Below are 23,412 nucleotides of genomic sequence, written 5' to 3'. Positions count from 1 at the left end.
ATACCAACAACAAAGGGTGAGATAGAGAGAGAACTACAGCAATCACAAAAAAAGGAAGAAGAGAACTACAATCACAACAACAAGATAGGGTGTTAGAGAGAGAGACCAACAACCACACAAAAAGAAAAAAGGCTGAGTGAGAGAAAGAGGAAGGGGAGGGAGAGAGAACTACAGTAACCACAACCACAACCACCACCACAACAACAACAAACGACGTTATGAGCAATCTCCCACCAGGTTATAGATTCTACCCAACAGAAGCAGAACTGGTGGAATTCTACTTGTGTAAGAAGCTAGAGAAGAGGAGAGAGGACCTGGACCGTGTTATTCCCGTCGTTGACATCTTCACTCTCGACCCTTCGCAGCTCCCAAGTTAGTTTCTCTTCCCTATGAATATATTCTTCAGTTTCCAATGAAAAAAAGAAGAAGAAGAAGTTAGTTTCTCTTCCCTCATGCCTCTGCTTATTTTCTTTTTTCTTACATGCACATTATGTGCTCAATTTGGGTGGTTTTTTTTTTTTTTTTTTTTTTTTTGAGATTTGATAAATTGAACGTATCGGCCACACAATGAAAACCCATGCAGGCAAAATCAGGCTGGTCCGCCTATCAAGTATTTTGTGCTTGTACATTGAGTCAGATCATTGACTGCCCTTTGATTTCAATGGTTTGCCTTTTATTTATTTATTTTATTATTATTATCTGATTTGCCTAATTTTGATCGTTGGTAGCCTTTATAGTGTGGCCCGTCTTTTGCATTTCCATTTGAGGGACACATCAGCGGGGCCAACGGAGTGGTGTATGATAGGTGAGGCCTGTTTCCTTTTGTAGAGCCGACCTGAATCATTGGAAGAGTGCAAAATTCTTTTTCCTATCAGCTGTGTTTGGTTACACAATTTATTATGAAATTTCATGATATTAGATTTTTTTTTAAAAAATGATATTAAGAAATATCGGAATATTTGGTGTAATCAAATGCATGCTTGGGTAAGAATTTAATAAGAATGCTTGTTATAAGTCACTTTTGGGTTTTTGGATCCATTTGGACCCAATAACTCACCATGATGGCTATTGAAAGATGGTCCTCCAATCATGAAATGTTAAATGGTGGTGACTCATTTGTTGCACAAGTGCATCGATCTAGACTATCCAAATCATGGGACCGATTGCCCATGTTGCAGAGCCAAAATAGTTTTGCTGATATACAAGGCCAGCATCGAATGAATGAACGTAAAAAGGAAATGATAACGCCCCAAATTCAAAGAGGGAAAGCAGATGATAATTAAGGGTATCCAATAATTTCTAAGCAATGATTTATGCAGTCCCCAGATTGGTTGGTCTTGGTCAGGCTTGACGTGCTTGCATGCCAAGAATTTCTTGCATGAGTCACCATTGATTTATCCTCTCTCTCTCTCTCTCTCTCTCTCTTCCCTACCATCTATCTAGTGGGCTTTTATCCAGTCTCCCTCTCTTCCCTACCATCTATCTAGTGGGCTTTATTGTAAGGGTCCACAAATCACAAATATGATATAAGACGTGAATCGAACATGTTCCTAACACATAAGAAAGAATCCCAAAGTGAAATCAACAAAATTCAACATAGTTTGATTGACCAAGGTCGATTGAGTAGATTGATCAAATTGATCGATCAATCGATTGATTGGGTTGATCGATCAGAATAAATACAATTTTATGGGTTTTAGTTTCTGGACGTTTTTGCATCCTTCCAATCGATCAACCATCCAATCCAGGGATGGCAAAAATTTACGCGTTTTTCAGTTTTTGTTTCCTTATTTGCTTAGGTCTTTCGTAATTGCAATTAGGGTTTGTTTAAGAGTATTTAAGTATGCAAACTCATTTATTTTGATAGCTTTTTTAATAAAATTCTTAAAATTTTCTTATTTTTCTTGTCGATTTGAGAAACTTCTCTTGTTGATAGAATAGAGCTTTGCGTGTTCAAGGTGGCTATCGTTTGAGGAAGACGGTGATCTTCCTCATCACACCCTTCCTTGCGCCAGTTTTGTATCAAAGACAAGTTCTCTCTAACTATCTATCCACCAACCATCTAGTGGGCTTTCTTGTAAGGGTCCACATATTACAAGCCACACCCACCATGCAGTCATAACTATACTAGAAATAATACAAGATGTAATAAAAGTCTCACATTCTAAAAAAAATAATTAAGGTTGTGTATGCTCGAGTTCTTAAACCAACAGTCGACTTGTTTTCATTGGCTAGATTACTTGACATGAGTATTGCGGCGAAGAATATGGTAGTTTGGGTTGAAGCTATTCATGTAGAGTACAAGGAATAAGCTAATAAAGATTGGCACCTGAAGTGGAATACATATCATAATAAAGTCCGTTAAAGAACTTAAGGACAAGTTTTTTTTTTTTTTTCGATTCTCTGATGTAACAACCCTAAATTTTGGTACATTATAAAAAAAACTAAATTCAATATTTAAAGATTTTATTTTTAAATAAAAAATAAAAACAAGTCAATAGTTGAGTTGGTAGTGTAATTCTTAATTGAGAGAGAGGTTTAGGGATCGATTCTTAAAGTAGTAATAATAAATTTTTTATTAAATATCATAAAAAAATTCAAATTCAGGATAAGGGAGGATGTATTCATCCTATCTTATGAGAATTTTCTTTAAAAAGGGATACGAAAGGTTTCTACATTTAAAAAAAAAAAGGAGATAGGAAGCCCTAAAGTAAAAGGAAGTAAGAAGGTTTTTTTTAACTTTTTATTATGTTGTTAATTTCTTCTTAATCTATACAATGGATGGCGTGGATCATCCACACCATCATTGTATAGGTGTGTAGAGTCAATTTTAATAAAGTAATGTTTTTATGATTTCGGTATAATGAGTAATATTTTAGGAATAAATTAAATGGATGGAATTTGATTGTGTTAAGATAGATCTGTACGGATCATATGATCCTTAAGGCCAAAATATACAAGGGCCATAATTTTTAGATCAATCTAACAATCAGATATGCCACATTAGTCAGATCCAAAAGTGTTTAATAAAGGAATCTTGAATTTTTGCTTAAGTGTTGATATCACTTGGCGTAGAAGGTCGAGATGGGCCATCAGTGTATGTGTGGTTAGATCCACACCATTCATCTAATGTGTAGAGGCAAAACATGATAATACCTTAAGAATCTGGATGATCCAATCATCCGGTGGGCCACCCCGATTAATTATTTGACATTTAATTTCAGGATCTTAAAAAGAAAATCTAAATCTTGATAATTAAATTTACATAAACATATAATTTTAATTATTTGATGATTTTAGATTTGGCCACTTAGAATGTTAATCAAAGGTGGACCCCACCATGTAATACAAATAAATGAATAATAATATCATTGATATAATTGATAGGACCCCGGAATTCAAATCAACCTAATTACATTACAGAGTGAATACTATCAAACTCAAGTGAGTAACCCAACTTGTCTCATAATTCATTAAAATTAAAATAAATCATTGTGATTGTTTGATTGATTTACTGGTTTGAATATTTTGATATGATAATTGTACGATAAATTTATATGTGAATATTTTAATCGAGACAACTATGCCAAATATGAAAAATATGCATTTACATATCATCCCTCATTCATTGCATTGCATAATGCATGGTCGATCCTAGGGGCCCTCCCTGGAAGAAATGTCGATCCTAGTAGAGCGTTACCAGATGCGGGCTATGCCCAAGCTTACCAAAAGGTGGAAGTCTACCCAACGGGTGGATGCGGGTTGACGACCTCTAACCCAAGCAGATGGACGATCATCCCATCTGATGCATTCATACATCATTTTACATTCATATCATTGTACATGTATTTATGTATTATTTTAATTGCTATGATTATGAACCATGCTGGGTTATATCACTAAGTCTGGCCAGCTTACATTTTTATTAATGAAAAAACCATACAGAGGAGCTATTAGTAGATGATGTTATGCAAGAACCGAAAGGATCTACTGTACCTGAACATGACCCACTTGAAACATGGGCATACTAATCTAAAGATGAAATGGCGGCATTAGACAATTTTTGATTATATGTTTTATTTTATTAGCATAGTTTGATAATGCATACTAGTATTTATTTTGAGACTTTAAGCAATTATTTAGATTTATTTCTTTGAAATAATGTTAGTATGGAATAAATATCATTATAGTATAATGGTATAATAAGTGAATGATTTTAAGGCTCATTTTATTTTAAGGGTCGTTAAGATTTATATATGTTTAGTTGATTGGTGCTAAATATTATGTATGTATGATTGAGATTATAGTGAACCTTATATTGAATATAATTATCATCTCTGATTAAACCGATTAAGGAATTAAATTAGTACACTTTGTGTACGAGTTACGAACTAAAACTCGGGTCTAAGGGTGCACACTCTGTACCCGAATTTTGGGGCGTGACATCTGATGTGGGACGTAGATCAAGCATGTTCCTAACACATATGGATCAGAAGAAGCCCAAAGTGAAATCAACAAAATTCAGCATAGTTCAATCGATCGAGTAGACTAATCTAGTCGATCAATCAATCAACCGATCAGGTCGATTAATTGGAATAAATATAAATTTATAGGTTTTAGTCGTTATATGTTTTTGCGCCCTTTTGATCGATTAATGATCCAATCGATAGACCGTGGAAATTAATGCTTTTTTTAGTTTTTGTTTCCTTATTTTCTTAGGTCTTTTGTAATTACGTCTTGGGGTTTGTTTAAGAGTATTTAAACATGCAAACTCATTTATTTTGATAAAATTTTAAATAAAATTCTCAAAATTCCCTTATTCCTCTCATGGATTTGAGAAACTTCTCTTATGGATTCAATAGAGCCTCGTGTTTAAGGTGGCTATTGTTCGAGGAAGACGATGATCGTCCTCATCATGCTCTTCCATGTGTTAGTTTGGTATCAAGGACAAGTTTTCTCAATCTCTCTTCACCATCCATATAATGGTCTTCATTGTAAGGGTCCACGGATCACAAACCACACCCACTATGCAATCATAGCTATACCAAAAATAATCCAAGACGTTGTAAAATTAAGCTCCATTTTCTCATTTTCATTGCAGGCATCTCGGGTGAGCTATGCACAGGTGACATTGAGCAATGGTTTTTCTTCATCCCAATGCAAGAGAAGGAAGCCCATGGGGGGAGACCGAACCGAATCACGCCTTCAGGCTACTGGAAAGCAACGGGCTCTCCCGGCTATGTCTTCTCCTCTGATAACCGAGTCATCGGCTTGAAGAAAACCATGGTTTTCTATGAAGGAAGAGCCCCCACAGGGAAGAAAACCAAATGGAAGTTGAATGAGTATAAAGCCCTTCAAGAAGCTTCACCTTCAAATGCAGTTCCAAAGGTAAGATGCAGTAAATGATAGTTTCCTAGAATAATATTTTTTATCTAAACCATATGATCAAACCATTTGGGTGGCCGGTACACCTGCCATTTGATCTGGGGTGGGCCATGCCCAAGATGTCACACCCCGCACTTCGGATAGAGAGTGTGCACCCTCATACCCAAGTTATGGTCCATGACTCGTATAATAAGTGTACATAAATTCACCCATCATACGATTATTAAGAGGCACAATTACATGTATTCCATATCATCATCACATTAACATTCATACATTTAACTGTTTCCTCTTCATTTAATAATACTTCATCCATAACATTCTCATTCATAAAATAACTATCAAAACCGATCTAAGTCCACCCATTTGGGACCTCATTCAACTAAAATAATCAATCATTGTCTAACAAGGTTATAACTATAAACATTTTAAAATTTAATCAAACTAGTACTAGTTAGAATAAATGAAAATTAAAACTCCTAAAATAAACTCAAAATCAATTTAGGTGTCTAATGCAGTGATCTCGTCGTCCGCCAAATACGGCCATTGGTTTTGAGTTTCATCCACTAACCCAGCCTCATTTTCCGACACTTGATCAGGTCGTTCTTCATTGTCCTTCTCTGTAAGGTTGCTGATCCATAACGTTAGCTAGCCAGGCTAGTGAGTGAACTTAGCATGGTTTATATACATATCATAATATCGAATAGAACAACAAACTATATTATATGTATGCAACATGAGCATGGATGACTCTCTTTTGTTGTTGGGCCTGCCCGAACTTAGTGTTATACAGCCTTAAACTATCTTACTTATGAAATATACATTAGATCTTTATGTTATATATATATATATATATATATATATATAAGGATGTCATGAGATGCATACCAAGTGGGATGATTGTCCACTTGCTTAGTTAGATATCCGTCAACTTAAAAACTGTACCCTTCAGACATCCGCCGTAAGTAGGCATTAGTAACTTGTACTCATTAGACATCCACATAGGTAGGCATAGGTAATCATACATCTACTTCGTGAGTAGGCTTTCACTATTGTGGGCATCGAGTACTAAATCTACCAGGCATATCTAACCATCTAAGGAGATCCCCCATGGACTTAAGGCACAAGGTGTGCATGTATTTTCAATGGATGCATGTAATATATGCTCAATGTCTATACATCAATGCGTACAGTTAATCAGATACATCTCTCTCTATGAGGAAACATAGATTCATGATATCAATGATTGGCATATGTGAGTGTTTAACATTCATCAAAACATTCCAAGGCATATATCATAAAGTAACAATCATAATTATACAACGTTTCGACAATCATACAACAATCATATCAATAAGAACAATCTCAACAATCAAATCGTCTATCTTAATTATGTAGATATGAGACACGTTTGGATTCACTCACCTATTTGTGGTAGGGTCAAAATTTTCAATTAATCTGTTGGTTTGGAATCTATACTTCGAATTCCTATTAAGATGGTTTTTTTTTTTTAATTGAGTAGTAACTCAGTACGATAGTGTACTGAGTAAACTCTATTTTTATTTTTTATTTTTTATTATTTTTTTAATATAATTCTTATTCACATGGGATCAACACTTTACATGAGAGTTTTTCGGGCGAGGAAGGCACAAAACGCTACCCACGCCTATCTTATACCCTTGCTACACAAATACTCAACATGAGCCAACAAAAGACGGAAATCCCATAAGTTAGGATTTCTTGATATTCATAAGCCCCACCTTATCAAGGAAGATACTCCCTATTAAGATGGTTTATCATACCACAATTCAATCATATTATTCTAACAAGTGGGGTCTACTTTTTATCCAAACAAGATGACCCAACATAAATTCTAAATTTTAAATTTGAAAAACAACAAGTACTGTCAATCAATGCAGTCGATCGATCGAGTCAGCTCTAGGGCCCTCGATCAATCGACCATGGATCGATAAAATTAGAACTTAATTCCTTAAGTCTCTAGAAACTTTTGGGCATTTTTTTATCGATCGAACCCTGCTCGTCAATTTTTTTTTATTTTATTTTTTATTTTTTTGACTTACCCAGGCCAAAGCAGACCTTTTTTTTTCCAAAAAAAATAAAATAAATAAAATAGAGCCTTCATTTCATGAAAAGGGCACTTTACAAGGGACACTTCGGGCTGTCATCAGGCCAGAAAATATGCCTGATGCCACCTATTGTAAGATTTACAAAATTCGCATCCCCCCCATTTTTTATTTTTATTTTTATTTTTTTACAAGAGAATTATTGGAGCCTAAACCGAAACCACAACCTGACTCTCTACCACTAGCTTTTGAACCTCTTTCTGACAGTCCCCAAGCCGACCTTATGAGGAACAAGAGGCCTCTCACCATTTGAAGGAGAGCTGCAATGTTTGGAAAAAGGGCAGATTCTTGTTTCTCGCATCCTAAATTGGCCATGCCATCCGTTGGCCCATTGCCTTCCCTACAAATGTGTTGAAACTTTACATTACCGTAGGAACAGAGAATCCGAATTCTGTGAAGCCAACACTTCCATTTCTTACCCGGGCAAGAGGTACCCGACAAAAAACTAACCACCATAGAGGAATCGGATTCAAGAATGATGTTTTTTAGGCCATAATTGATGCAATGTGAGAGACCATCATGGACCGCACGAATTTCAGCCCTCGTATTTGAGGCGCGTCCATAGCCAGCATTAAAACCAAAAAGAAGATGACCATCCTCAGTCCTACACACTCCCCCTCCTCTTGCTAGTCTCGGGTTACCCCGAGATGACCCCTTGACATTGAGTTTGACCCACCCACTTGGTGGTTTCAACCAGTGCACCACTCGGGACACATCGTTATGGGTCTGAAGGTTAATCCCCAAGGAAGACAATACCCTGCTTTGGTTGGTGGCGTGAATAGTCAGTGATGCTCGACTACTCGCAATTCTTCTCAACCAACCGGCGATGCGAGAAATCAAGATCTCGTTTCGCAAGAGGATCCCATCAATTCCGGCGGTATTCCTACACTTCCAAAGTTCCCATAATATAAAACACGGTACCTAGTTTTTAAAGGGAACTGTAGGGCCGAAAGTTGGACGAGAGCTCCACCAATGGGAGAGCCATTCACCTGCCGTAAGACCGTGCACCATGTGCACTCCATAAATTCTGGCAAAGTGGGACCAGACCACCCTTGCCCTGACACTGTGGAAGAAGATATGATCTGCAGATTCGACGGAGGGCCTCTGCCTATGAGTTCCCTCACAACAGTTGCATCTCGAGGCCATCTGCACCCCTCGGGATTGAACAACAATTTCCATCGCAACTGCCCCTCTGAGGATCCTCCATACCAGCGAGGACAGTTTTGGGGGAATCAAGGCATTCCAGATTTTTTCGCCCCAAACTGTCTGGGGACTACGCGCATGACAGATCTCCCATGTCGAAGAAACAGAAAACTTTTCAAAAGGATTATGCGGCTAGAATGGGATATCAGGGCCATCTGACACACAAAAGCCCCCATGGAAAATATCATCTATTTGCTCTCGAGAAAGCACAAAGAAGACGACAGAAGGGGGGAGGGGACCCATCTTCCCCAAAAAATTCCTTCACTTTAAACGAAACCCCCAAAACCCCACCAGTAAAAATCGCCACCTGAAATCCCTAAAACCCCAACCTGATAATCCATGTGCATCCCACTAGTAAAAATCCTCACCTGAAATCCCCAAAACCGATGACCGAAAACCCCCAAATCCCCACCTGAAACCCCCAAAACCCCAACCCGATAATCCATTTATGATCTAGCGCAGACCCCTCGAAGCAGATGACTGAATGTTTAGGGTCTGGTAACACCGAACTCCTCTCTAATGGCAAATCTCTCGAAGAAAAGGTAAACATACAGTAGCGATTGGGAGCTCTTTTCCACTTCAAAAACCAGCCGCAAGTATCTCCACAGATTTCAGCTTGTGACCAAAGGGAGAGTCGTAAAAATCCAGAAATTCCAACCTCTTTATTCAAAATATCACTTTCGACACTAGCAGTGAAGATCTATTCCGGATTTGTGGCAAATTCGGGAAGGTAATTGATGTGTATATCCCATTCTTCCCTCATTCTTTGAAACCAAGGGGCTATGGTTTTGTCAGATTCAAGTATGAGCAAGATGCTAAAAATGCCATGGATGTATTGAACAGCAGAAGGATAGACGGCAAAATAGTCGAGGTGAGATGGGCCAAACAGTCAGGAATTGCGGACAGATCTACCCCAATCAAAGACAACCCTCGACAGGGGAAGAAATAACATATAAGGGCTCAGACTGACTCTTATCTGGGAGCTCTCAAAAGGGTGCTTGGATGCACACGAGTACGATCGATATGGAGGGAGCTAATGCAACAGTAGCAGATCTTAGAGCTGTAGCAATCAGACTCCAAACTCTAAAATTATCTACCGTCATCTCTATATCCAGCCCAAACATTTCCATTTTGAAGATCCGAAACGCACTTCAATTGTCCTGCTATGGTCCCTCTGTTTTGGAGCTCACGAGAATGACTCCCATCAAGTTTCTTCTCGTCTGGAGATCGAAACAGGCCTTCGACGATTTCCTTCTTAATTCTGAACTTCACAAATTTGCCAATATCACAGCGGTAGTCAAATGGAGTCCAGAAGAGGCATTTAGACAAGAAGGTATTTGGGTGAGATTGTTCGGGATACCAGCTCATGCCTGGATGGAGTCGATTCTATTGGATTTAGGTAATCAACTGGGTAACTTGATGCAAATCGACCCCATCAGTGCATACGGTATCTTCCAATCCTTTGCTCGAGTGAAAATTGCTATCAGCCCTAGGTCAAATCTGTGGAGAACCCTTAAGCTCCAAGTTCTGGGGAAATATTTCACAATATTCGTGGAAGTGGAATTGTTCCAATTTAGGTCTCACATCCCTTCGTAGGAGAAGGTCACTAAGGAGAGCACGAAGGATTGGGTTTTGAGAAATTTCAAAACCTCTCAGCATACCTCTAAAGAACGCTTAACAACCATTTGTGGAAATGCCGATGTGACAAACACAACTACCGGGGCTCTCACTATGAAGGAGTCTACTGCTCAACCATCCGAAGATTTGATCACAATGGCAGGATGCAATCTATATGAGATTGTTAGCATCCATGGAGCAGGCAGAAAGGACATTGAGGACTGTCAGATTGTCAGGAGTCCTGAGGATACCGCTGGGAGGGGCTGCACTCCACACGCACTTAGTAGTGCCATTTCATTTCCTTGCAACATTCAAGTCTTACCACTCCCTGTTTCTATTAGAATAGGATTGGATTCAGGTACAAGTACAACACCTCTTGATTGCACTAGCCCATCTATGCTTCAGGTTTAGGAAAGAGCTATAGTTTTTCAAAAGTATCAGCACTCAACTAGATTAAACATGGAGGAGTTTCCTTTAGATCTGCTTCCAATCATTAACACCAATGTTCAAGTAGGGGAACAGGTGAATATAATATCCGGGGACCCCACCATGGATCTTCAAATTTATGATCCAGGTGTTGCCTCTAGTGTAAAGGATCTTGCAGTGGTTCAAGGCAGAGATGAGATTCTAGCAGATGGAAGAATTACAGAAGAACAAGACAAGCCTGTTCTCCCAATATCAAAATTACATCCAAGGGTGAATTGCATCAGAAGCTTTCAGCAGTATTATAGAAGATCTCGCAAGAAGAAGAAGCTTTCAATACCTTATAACCTTGTTTCAAAATTGGTAGATGTGGGGGAACATGTAAGGCTGTCTAATAGGCGAGTTGATCCTAGTAACAGGCTTGTTGAGGGTAGGTTCTGATCCAGATTGGCGGGGGATAACACCTTCTCTGAAGCCACTTCTAGTCCGGAAGATAAAGATACCTTGGGGACCTCTTCCTACGCATCTGAGGGAGAGTCCTCCCTAGTCCCTCTTTGTGGATTGATGTTCAACTCAGTAGAATCACCAAGTTGTAGAGATGGGTTGGTGGTAGACCTATCCCCATTCTTCTCTCAGGCTGGAGCGGACTTTGAGGAACCAAACCCCGCCAAGGATTTGGCGACTATCATTCATCATTCACCCCTCTAGGAGGGTGAGGAGGGTGAGATGAAGGCCCCAGATAGAATTTAGGAGCTTTCGAACGAACATTTTACACCCATAAAAAGAGCTGAGGCTTCTTTGCAAATTTTGCCTATGAAGAAAGGGGCTAAGGGATCTCTCAAAAACCTAGGAGGGGTGGTTTCCAGGTATGAATAGCTATCCAGGTTAAGGCATCTACAAAGAAGGGCTGCGAAAAACAATGTTGCCCATGACGGATAAATTTTTGGTGTGGAATGCCCGTGGTGTGGGTAATCTGCCCACCATTAGGACTCTGAAGCATCTCATTCAAGAACATAATCCTTGGATTGTTGCGATCATTGAGCCGATGGTTAGGGATTCTAGTAGAGTTCAGATTGGTCTTCGGTTAGGCTTCCATTCATCATTTTCTAACCTGGAAACTGGTGAAAAAATCTAGATCTTTTGTAAACACCAGGCCTATGTTCAGGAAATAACCAAGTTGGCCCAAATGCTAAGCCTGTCAATTGTTCTTTAGCAGCAATCGAAACCTGTTTGCTTCTCAGTGGTATATGCTAGCTGTTCGAGAGTCTTGCGGAGACTGCTGTGGGAGGAAATTGCTGTGCTTTCCATCTCAATTCAAGGACTGTGGCTCTCTGCAGGGACTTTAACGTAGTTATTGGAGCTGCTGAACGTCGTAGTAGGGGAAGTTTTGATAGCAGTAGTTCGGTAGAATTTTCGGAAGCTATTAACAAGGTGGGCTTGATAGACGCTGGTTCTAGGTAGCAGATTTACATGGTCCAACAATCAGACAGGCCCAGCCAGAGTGTGGGCTAGGCTTGATCGGGTGCTGATGAACTCTGCATGGAGCAATGGTTTCTCTTTTTTCCAGGTACATCACCTCCCTCGTCAAAACTCAGATCATGCTCCACTATTGTTGGTTTTTCCTAGGGATCAATATGCAGGTCCAAAGCCATTCAGATTTCAGCGCATGTGGACCCATCATGATGCATTCCTTCCGCTGGTGAAAGAAACTTGGTCCTCAGTTTCCGACCCGAATCCCATGAGAAATATTATGGTTAAAATGAAGGCAGTGAAGGAAAAGCTAAGAAGCTGGAACAAGACCGAATTTGGAAACATTTTTATCGCAGTTCAACAGGCAGCGAAGACACTTGTAGATTTGGAAGATAAGATTCAACATGGAGAAATCTTGGGTCCAGTTGATAACTCTCTCCAGATTAAACTCCTTGAAGCCAGGTCGTCCCTATCCAATTTGGAACTTCTTGAAGAAATTTTCTGGAAACAGAAAGCTAGGAATAACTGGCTTGAGGAGGGTGACAGAAACACTAGTTTCTTCCATGCGTCTGCAACAGAGAGAGCCCAGAAAGCCGTCATCTCGTCCATCCGTCTCGAATCTAGGTAGACAATGGTGACGCAAGTTGAAATAAAAGTGGAAGCAATTAGATTTTTTCATTTTCAGTTTTCTGCAGGGGCGGTTAAACTAGGGGAAAATGTGTGGGATGTCATCCAGCCTTCGATTACGGAAGAGGATAACATCCTCCTGATGAGCAAACCGTCTATCCTTGAGGTTAAGTAGGCAGTAATGTCAATCCCTGGGGACAGCGTAGCTGGCCCGGACGGATTCTCCGCTGTTTTCTTCTCCACTTGTTGAGAGATTGTGGGCCAAGACCTCCTCTGTGCGGTGCTCTCCTTCTTTGAAGGTGCCTCCTTGTCAAGAGTCTTCACGTCCTCTCTCCTTGCCCTCATTCCAAAGAAGGAAGCTCCACAAAGTTTTGTGGATTATAGACCCATCAGTCTTTGCAATGTGATTTACAAGATTTTTGCCAAAGTTATTGCCACCTGCTTGAGCAAACTTCTCCCCTCTATAATTACTCCTGAGCAAGGAGCTTTTGTAAAGGGGCGGTCCATCTTAGAAAACATCACTCTGGCACAGGAAATGTTTAGAGAGATTAAGAGAAAAGTGCAGGGAGGAAACATTGTTATTAAGCTTGACATGGAAAAGGCTTATAAAAAAGTCGATTGGCTCTTCTTGAAGAGAGTTTTGAGTCGCTTCCGATTCTTAGCCCCATGGATCAGGCTTGTGGAACGTTGTTGGAGCAACTGTTGGTTCTCGGTTCTCGTCAATGGGGAGGTGGGTGGTTTCTTCAAATCCACTTGGGGGCTCCAGCAAGGTGATCCGTTGTCCCCCAATCTTTTTATCCTCGCTTCTGAACTTCTTGGGAGGGGATTCAAACATCTAGTTAACCAAAAATACTGCCTCCCTTTCAAAGGTAGGAAACGAAGCGTACCGGTGTCCCACTTCCTTTTTACTGATGACACGCTTCTTTTCCTTAATGGAGGGCTCCGGTCAGTATGAGCATCAAAGAAATTCCTAGACCTTTATCAGCAGGTATCGGGCCAAAAGGTGAATTTCCACAAGAGCGTGTTCATGCATCCTAAAAACATGGCGCCCTCCAGGATTGCGACTATCCAAAGAGAGTTGGGATCGATCAATCCGATGGAGAGCATGGTGTATTTTGGGGTCCCTCTTTCATCAGGTAGACGGAAGAAAGATGCATTCCAAAGACTGGTGGATAGGGTGGATGGACACATTAGCGGGTGGAAAGCAAGGTTTCTCTCAATGGCGGGTAGAGCCATCTTGGTGAGTCACGTTTTGGCAAGCATTCCAATCCATACGCTCGCAGCTACCCACGTCCCAACGGGTGTTCTAAAATTTTTAGAGAGTCATTTTGGTAATTTTCTTTGGTGCTGGGCGGATGGTAGGAAAAAACTCCATTGGCGAAATTGGCAATACATTGCTCGGCCCAAGACCAAGGGGGGCCTAGGGATTAGACGACTTCAGGATGTCATGACTGAATCCTGTATTAAGATGGCCTGGACAGTTTTGCACACGATGAACACTAACCTATGGGCAGCATTCATGAGAGCTACGTACGGCCAGGATCTTCAGACAGATGGTCAGCCACAACCTATGATTGCGATATCTCCCTGATAGAAGAGAATCAGAGCTCTTCTCCCTCTCATCAAGGCTTCTACCCAATGGCAGATTGGCACAGGTAATTTGCGCCTTTGGCAAGACAATTGGACTGGACTGGGCCCCTTGCAAGAGAGGTTGTCAGCCACCATTCCTCCCTCTCTCCTTTCGTTTAAACCCTGCTCGTCAATTGATTAAGCATGGTCGAAGTAAATCAGTTTGCTCGCTGGACAAATTTAGTCATCATCGATTGAATGAGTTTGATTGATCCCCTCAATCGATCGAATCTTGGGTTCTATTAGTCGAACCAGGTTACGATTTTGGAATTTTGGTTAATGGATAAAATTCGACCCTCTTCGACTTCAATCGATCGACCAAAGTGGGATAGGTTCCATTATATCATGCAGTTTTTATTTTTTTTTTAGGGTTTTCTTCTTCTTCCTTTGTTTTAATGGATTCCATTGAGTACAAAATTGGTTTTAACCCATCCAATGATTTTTCTCATAGTCGAATTTAGAAAACTAAATGATCGTTCATATCTGAACATTTGACATCTACAACTAACAACTGAAAACTATTTTTGGTAAAAAGCTATTATTTAAGTATACAACTTCACTGATCGTTATGGGAAATCTATTTGTCAATTCAATCTATCATTCGAAGGTCTAACACAATTTGGCCTTAAGATCCATAGGTTTAGATTTTCTTAGACTGAGACAACTAGATTTCTCACAGTTGATCATTCTTACTGCATAAACTTGCTGAAAATTGATCTCAATTATCAAAACTTGCTCACATATCGAAACAATGATCATAGGATTGAGTAGTTTCGCTCATAGTTTAGATCTGAGCATGTTAATTATATTTTAAAGATTAAAAATAAGGTCTAAATTGAAGTTTACCGGCAGAGGCTTCTCGTTCGCATGACTTCTCTCCCTCTTACGGCTGCTCTTTTGGGTTTAAGGTTTTCTACATAAATGTCCTACACATCTTCCCTTTAAATAGAGAAGAGCCCTGATTTTAGAAGATTTCGCCAAAATTTGCTAGTTTAGGCAAAAAAATATAATTCCTTTAGTGTGGTGAATCAATCCACTAACTTATCCTCTACCGAGAGTGATCCTACTAATTGAGCTAAGTGCCTAGTTTTATTAATGAATAAAAATTAAATTATTAATTTGTTTTAGTCAGGGTCTCAATTGGGTCACAAAAAAAACAGGGTCGTTAGACAAGAGTTGTACCAATCGTATATCCTAACCTTTCATTTAATGGTTTGCTTTCAAATGATTAGCTTGTGTCTAGTGATTAAACTGTTATGATTGCATTTGGTGGATGTGGCCCGTTGAAGACAACTCACCAATTATATAATACATATAAAAATATTTATTGTGCTGTAGCATATGGTCTAAATGAAATATTGATGTAGGACGTGGCATAAATACATTCCTAACATGGCTAGACCAAAGGAATACTAAACAAAGAGGAAGTAGTATACCAGATCCGATCCTAGTCCTACATAGGACATGATGTAATTGTGCCTTAGGTGTGTCTGGTTCAAAGAAATTCAATCCATATATGGAGAAATTGTTGATTGAAGTGTGAACCATAATCGCCCATAACTTTTAATCAAAGTATTGTTACGGGATATGACCTATCAATCTTTACTATAATCGGCTATCTAGGGTCAACCGACCCATATAGTAGGTTGTGTCCGTCCATTTTGCGAGAAAACAGACTCTTTTAGTTCAAAAAACAACATTTTAGGAAATTTTTACTATTTTTAGTAATTTCAATTTTTGTCACATTTCCTTATTTTTAAAGTTTTAGATTTCTGTCTTAATGTATATATATATATATAGAAATTACTTATAATCATGTTAGGATTCCCCTAATAAGGCTTATTTAGACTTTTTATTTTAGATAAATTAGGCTTTAGATGAGTTTTACTATTTTAGTTACTTGTTATTAGAGTTAGAATTTTGCTATTTTGAGTAATTTCGTTATTAAAGTGATGTAATTGAAAAGTCTAGAGATTATTGATTAATAAAATTTCGAATTTCTCTTTTTATTTAGTTCCTCATGTATTCAAGGTTTTGCATACTTAAGGTAGATTGTGATCTTCCTCCTCACACCCTTTCCTTTTTCAAATATTCAACAACCAAAAACAAAAAAAAAAAAAAACACCTGCAACCGGTTTTGAGTTTAACGCACAACCTATTAGGCCGGATCTGTCAGAGGTTTCTACAGAAGTCAGTACAAAATGATTTGAAAGTCCTACAGCGATGTTTTAATGACATCCAATCCATCCTTCATGTGCGCCCTTCCGGTTCTCTTTTGATCCCAAAGCTTAGGTGTGCCACACCATGTAAAATCATGACTATACCTCTGAAGCACCTGTTTTGGTCCACCTGAGTTTTGGAATGGCCTGCACTTTTTAAGGTTCCTTCATCCTGGTTGATGTATTTTAAAATGGACTAATGGCATATAATCAATAAAGTTACAGGTGTTGTGCTCTCACCTTTAAAAAAGAAAAAAGAAAAAAGAAATAACATACAAAAAAGCAGTGGACCCACATACAATTGGAAAGGTTTTAAATAGGGGCGTCCAATTCCCAACATTTCACGGAGGGGTGGCCCACACGATGGATGGGTTGGATGTTGTTAAAGCATCATGGTGGCGCAAATGCCAATTTTTATATTAAGCTCATCGTAGAAATATTTGTAATGGATCCGGCCTCTTCACCAAAATAAAATAAAATCTGATGGTAGGAAAGAAAGGTCTGTAGTGTACGTACAACTGGTTGCAGGTTATTAATCTCCTTCAATCCCACTACGGTGTGAGTGTGTGGGGGTGTGAAAGAAAAAAAGGTGATTAATCTTCTTCAACAATAGTGTCGATTTTCTCTGAATGACGATGTCTATTCTTTTTTCTTTTCTTTTTTTCCAGATACGACATGGATATAGCTTATGCCGAGTATACGTTAAATCAGAATGCCTGCGATCATTTGATCGACGACCAATGGTCAATATGACAAGTGGGACAACATCAAATATCGATCAAAGCAGCAGAGAGGGTGCTAGTAGTAGCAACTTAGGTGTAATTTCTCATCAAAATCCATTGAAGGTGGAGAGAGCCGATAGTTCGTCATCGGGCGACCATACTTCTCACACTCTGGCTGAAGATTCCGTCAACGACGACTGGAAGATGATCGGCAATCTCGACACTCTTTGGGATTGGATGGATTGATAGTAAGGAAATCTACGTGGATTTCTTGTTGTTGCGGGCATCCAACATTCACGTGGTGCATGTGTGTGTCAATCCAGGGCATCCAATGTGCAGGGCAACTGTGGATGGAACATAGCCTGAAAGTGACAGTGATTGGAGAATCATAACCACCAATTTCAAATGGACGGTTATGAATAAAATGTTCAATGTCCAAGTTCAACGAAGTGAAACCAGATGGTTGAGATTGTTCCATACTTAGGACTTTTATGCTCTTCTCCATCCTCAACGAGGCCATGATTTGAACGATCCAGATTTCTAACCCGTTCACGCAAGTTGAAAATGGATGAGACACCACAAAGAAAAAATGGTCTTTTTTTTTTTTTTTTTTAATATTATTTTATTATTTTTTTAAAAGGTTCAGTTAAGATTGATTCTTTCTTTTTGTGCATTTTGAAATTGAATTGCAGAAAAAAATGTAAAATAAAAGATAAATAAAGGGAACACCTTTTCTTTTTTTTTTTCTTACCCATTTGAATTTGTAATTTCAGCAATCAAATTTGAAAAATCCCTCTCGTCTCTTCAAGAAAAGGGTTTTCACCCCTGTTGCATGTTAGATGATGATATAAAGTATAGGTATTCTAGATTCTATGTCACGGGCATCCTAAGAAACATTTGTTCAAAGGATGATTGTGAATGAAGATGAATTCGAAACAAGGGAAGTTTGAATTGCTCGTAATCAAATCAAGTGCCGAAGGTAAGGACCATCAATGAAACACGATTATAAGGTCACAGTTCTCCGGCGTATTGTTGAGAACGTGGATGGTTCGATCACTATCTAAGATGCAATATGGGTAAAAACCCATCCCAGTAGGAGGGGGACATTCCTATCCTATCAAAACTCTTGAAAAAGCTTACTCATCCATATTTACATAAATCTCTGAACCATCTCTGTTGTTAGCTAGATGGTAGTTTAACCAATCCTAGTTAAGCTGCTACATTACATATTTTATCCCCAAAGGTGAAAAGGTTAATTACTCTAATAGGGTGTTAAGGCTGATATACATGACATGGATATGGTTAGATTAACCCATCCATATTGTTGTCAAACAACATTAATGGGGGCACGGATCAAATGAACATGCAGATAACATAAAAGATCTTATGTAAACCATATTAAGTGGGGCCCACCAGCTGAACGTCCAGATCCCATGCATGTTGAATATATTAAAATACCAAATCAATATCACTACAACGTTTACACGGCCTTATATCATCCAAGGTGCACTAGCTCCCACCTTTTTGCAAAAACAAAAAAAAAAAAAAGGCATATTATCCCTCTGTGATGGGTATCACGATCGGTTTTTATTTTATTTTATTTTTCTGAAATTACTTTTTTTTTTTGGGCGTTTCCAAATCTGGACCCCAGGCCCACCTTGTCGAGAAAAAGCAGGCCCCTGACCTCAGGGGGAAGTGTTGAAAACTGCGGGAACCAAGTATTGGATTGGCTAGCACTGTCCGATCTGGTCATTTCATCCGTTGGGGCATTACCCTTCCTGAAAATATGAATAAAACTCAACTGCCCCGTAGCCTTTAATCACTTGATTCTTAGGGTCCAGTAGGCCCATTTGTAGCCAGGGATCGCCTTACCATTCGGAATATCTATAGCCAGCTGGGAATCAGATTCTACAGTCGCTTTAGGGAGGCCAGCATGAAGGCAATGGGAAAGCCCATCGTGGATGGCCCGCAACTCTGCCATAGTGTTAGACCCTACTCCATAGCCCGCCAAAAACCCAAAGATGAATTGGCCACAGTCTCCCCTACATATACCTTTTCCACCAGCGTTGCCAGGGTCGCCTCTGGACGACCTGTCAATGTTCATCTTTACCCAACCCGGCATCGGAGTCAGCCATTTAACCATAGATAGGTGCTTGGAAGCATCATGGGAAGAAACAGGACACGTGGGAGAGGGAAAACTCGAAGGAAGCATAACAGGGCTGGAGGAGATTGTAGCGTGCCGAGCTGATTTGGGATTTCTAATAAAATCCAACCACCTGCTAACCCGATTGATCAGGGATTGAGCTGAAGTTGCTCTACCATTGAACACAGCCGCGTTTCTCTCCTTCCACAATTCCCAGCTGATAAAATAGGGGACCAACTTTTGCACCGAAGAAAACTGCCTATTGCTAAAGGGGAGGCACGCTAGGCAGGCGAGAGGTTCTTATTGTCTAGACAAAACGGGGCTGGGTTCGGTGTTTAAAAAATAAAAAAATAATAAAAATAAAAAAATCAGATATGTATAGCACATGATAGGAGGGCAACCCCTCCCGAAACTCTTTTTTGTAATTTTGCCTGATCAATGAAATCCTTTGGTTTGAAAAAAAAAAAAGGGGAGGCTCCACCATTGGGCCAGATGGGACTCCATGGATAGAGCAGGCATAACAGCTATGCCAAACTTACACCCAAAGAAAGCCCATGCCTGATGCGCCAAATTGCTACCGATGAGCAGATGTTGAAGGGACTCCACTGATGGCAACTGGTTTTCAACTTCCCCACAGCAAACATATCTGGAAGCCAGGTGCATGCCTTTGGACTGAACTACATTGTCAACTGGAATAGCACCCTGCAAAACTCTCCAAATGAAGAGAGATATTCTTGGGGGTAAAGAGGCGTGCCATGTCCATTGCGCCCACACTCTTCGCGGTCTTGGAGATCTGACAACATTCCAGGTAGATTTTACAGAGAAATTTTCGGTCAGCGTGAGGGGCCAGAAGGGGATATCAGGACCCTCAGATGTGCAAAAACCTACCTTGAAGATGAAATCAATGACATCCTGAGGAAGCAGCCTGAAGACTGCTGACGGTGGGCGAGGGCCCTTGGCGTCCAGGAATTGAGACACCATCAGCGGCAGTAATGCGGCCAGAATCGGAGAGGACACAAGGCTTTGCAAGGGGCCCAACCCGATCCAATTGTCATGCCACAGGTTGTACTGACCCGTTCCTAACTTCCACTGTACCTAAGTGTCAATGGTTTGAATCAAACTCCTGATTCTCTTCCATAGAGGGGATGCCAATTTGGGTGATAGGGAGGAGCTAGCGCTAGACATGTCTGGGCCATATTTTGCTCCCATAAAGTCACTCTAAAGACTGCCTGTCTCCCTGTATCTTAACCCCCAGGCCATTTTCAGACAGAAGGATTTCATAACATCGGAAGATCTCCTGAAACCCAGACCCCCCTCAGCCGTGGGCAGCACAACTGTGTCCCAGCTGCGCCAATGAAACCTCTTCTTGCCATCGAATCATCCCCAGAAGAAGTTAGCCAATCATCTATCCAGGGCCTTCAGAACCTGGTTGGGCAAGTGGGCAGCCGCTAACGAGTGGACAAGAATGCCCCCTAGCACGTGCTTTACAAGCACAACTCTGCCAGCCTGCGAGAGACACCGAGACTGCCAGCCCCTAATGCGGCTATCAATCTTGCCTATAAGAGGAAGAAACATGCTGAATTTCAACTTACCTGTAACCATCGGGACCCCAAGATAAGTTAGAGGGGCCGAAGACTTCGTTATACCAAGCAGTCTTTTGATAGTTCTACCCAAAACAGGTTAGCCACAGATGAATGCGGGCAATGGTTTTGGGCGCACTTGGCATAACTTTGAGTAGGGAAGGACGTGAGGTCGAGAACCATCTTCCTCAGGGGGGTAATTGTTCCGAATCCACAGAACTTCGCTGGACTCCTCAAAGAGATTTCTCGAATCCACAAGAAAAGAAATAAGAAAATAGAAATAAATTCTAGAAAATTTGATTGGTGATGAAAAAAAAAGATTACAGCCCTTTAAAACTCCTATAATTAGCAACATACAATAAATAGTAAACTTACTATTTATAGATGGTCATGATGTCTACTAGTGTGCAAGGTTTTTGGCCAAAAATAGTAAGTGTCCTATGTGGCTTCACTATGCTGTTCTCCTAATCATTCTAAGTACTTTTCATGTTGGGTGCAACTCTTAAAGCCAAACGGATGAAGAGTTATACTCAAACTAAAGCTTACTATAAATAGTAAAAACGAAATTAAAACATGAATTCGACCGTCAATCTGATGGTATTTCAAAATTTTGGTGTGGGGGTTGGGTGGCTAAACTAGCTTGTCCTACCCCAAAATCATATATGATACGTCTGATGGCTCATTCCGGTTTACAAGATACATCCGTTTTAAGTTCTAATGGTCCGGATCACTTCTGTCATCTACCGGGCCTATTCTGATCCATCTTGGCCATAAAACTGTTTGCGACCCGCTCTACATCAAGCTCCTTCAAAGTGGCACCCGTTTCACTCCATCCACAACTCCCAAAAATAAAACATGGAATCAAACCCGTTAGAATAGAAATACAATCTCCTTTATAGTAGGCTGCCTTCCACCATTGAAATGCCTGCTCCTCAATTAATTGATCTGCAATGAACAAGACCTTAATTAGATGCTTTAAAAAAAAAAAAAAACCAAACCTGAGAGTCCAGGTCATCAGTAGAGAATAGGTGATAGAGAGATTCAACGTTGGGCCTGGGACCTTCATCGGATATGTAAAAACAATACTTAGAAGCTAAATGGATGCCATGGGATTGCACTCGCACATCTATAGGAGCTGCACCTTGGATGATCTTCCAAACGAAGTTAGACACTTTAGGTGGTAGCTTCGCATGCCAAACGGGAGTCGTTACAATGTTGAAACCAAAGAGATAGGGAACAACTCTCTACAATCCCTAAGCTCATCTCTAGAGAATAAGGCGCATTTGTTCAAGGCAGATCCATCTCAGAAAATAATGTGCTAACCCAGGAGGTTCTCAGGGACATTAACAGGAAAGTCCGAGGTGGCAACATTGTGATAAAGCTAGATATGGAGAAAGCATACGATAGAGTCGAATGACCCTTTCTCAAGAAAGTCTTGAACCATTTTAGCTTCGCCGACCCTTGGGTGAAGTTGGTGGAGCAATGTTGGAACAATTATTGGTTCTTGGTTCTTATCAATGGCAAAATTGGAGGCTTCTTCAAATCATCCAGAGTTCTTCGACAAGGGGACCCCTTGTCCCCTAGCCTATTCATCTTAGCTTCTTAGGTGTTGAGCAGAGAATTTAAGAATCATTTGGACAAGGGTAATTGTCTCACTTATTAGCTGGGAAGGAATTGCCCTCGGGTCTCCCATCTTCTATATGCCGACGACACCTTTTAAAAAAAAATAAAAAAATTTAAACATTAAAAGCTTACATGCCATTTAAATATTTAGATGCAATGTGTAAAGCTAAAAATTCTGACCAAACATAACTTTCAAAGGGCAATCTCAAAATCTGGAATACATCCAAAATGCACTGATTAAAAAAAAATCAAAACATAAATCTCAAAAAAGTACCTCTTAAAACTGAAGTTTACTGAGTCTAATCCCCTTCTTCGATGACCTTGGTTCCCATATGTCGACGACACCTTACTGTTTCTCAACGGGGGCCTTAACTTAATTCGGGCATCGAAACAATTCCTAGAGCATAATTAGTGTGTGTTTCAGGACAGAAAATCAACTTTCAGAATAGCGGTTTCCTTTGCTCAGATCACCTTCCTGTCTCCAGGGACGAAACTATCCAGAGAGTGCTGGGTATGCCCAAAGCTTCACCCAAACTGGTCTATCTTGGGGTCCCAGTTTCAGCAGGTAGAAGTAAAATTTCTGACTTCCAAGCTTTGGTAGACAAAGTGGATAACCAGATAAAAGGG

General features: G+C 40.0%; 1 protein-coding gene across 1 annotated transcript; it reads left to right on the top strand.

The window, feature by feature from the left end:
• LOC131234803 (NAC domain-containing protein 90-like) lies at positions 1-18,015 on the top strand. The gene is made up of 3 exons (XM_058231772.1): positions 1-372; positions 5,102-5,388; positions 17,386-18,015. The coding sequence occupies exons 1-3, from the start codon at positions 219-221 to the stop codon at positions 17,683-17,685; spliced, it is 741 nt and encodes a 246-aa protein (XP_058087755.1). The 5' UTR covers positions 1-218; the 3' UTR covers positions 17,686-18,015.
• Positions 18,016-23,412: the final 5,397 nt, after the last annotated feature.

Source organism: Magnolia sinica, chromosome 19 (assembly GCF_029962835.1).
Source record: "Magnolia sinica isolate HGM2019 chromosome 19, MsV1, whole genome shotgun sequence".
NCBI lineage: Eukaryota > Viridiplantae > Streptophyta > Magnoliopsida > Magnoliales > Magnoliaceae > Magnolia > Magnolia sinica.
Note: the sequence above shows the minus strand (reverse complement) of the source record. Positions and strands in the feature narration are given on the sequence as shown.

Bases quoted from the DNA above. Each gene is read 5' to 3' on its own strand.
- LOC131234803 (XM_058231772.1), top strand. From the start codon at position 219: ATGAGCAATCTCCCACCAGGTTATAGATTCTACCCAACAGAAGCAGAA. The intron at 373-5,101 runs GTTAGTTTCTCT...TTTTCATTGCAG, and splicing joins CGACCCTTCGCAGCTCCCAA to GCATCTCGGGTGAGCTATGC. The intron at 5,389-17,385 runs GTAAGATGCAGT...CTTTTTTTCCAG, and splicing joins CTTCAAATGCAGTTCCAAAG to ATACGACATGGATATAGCTT.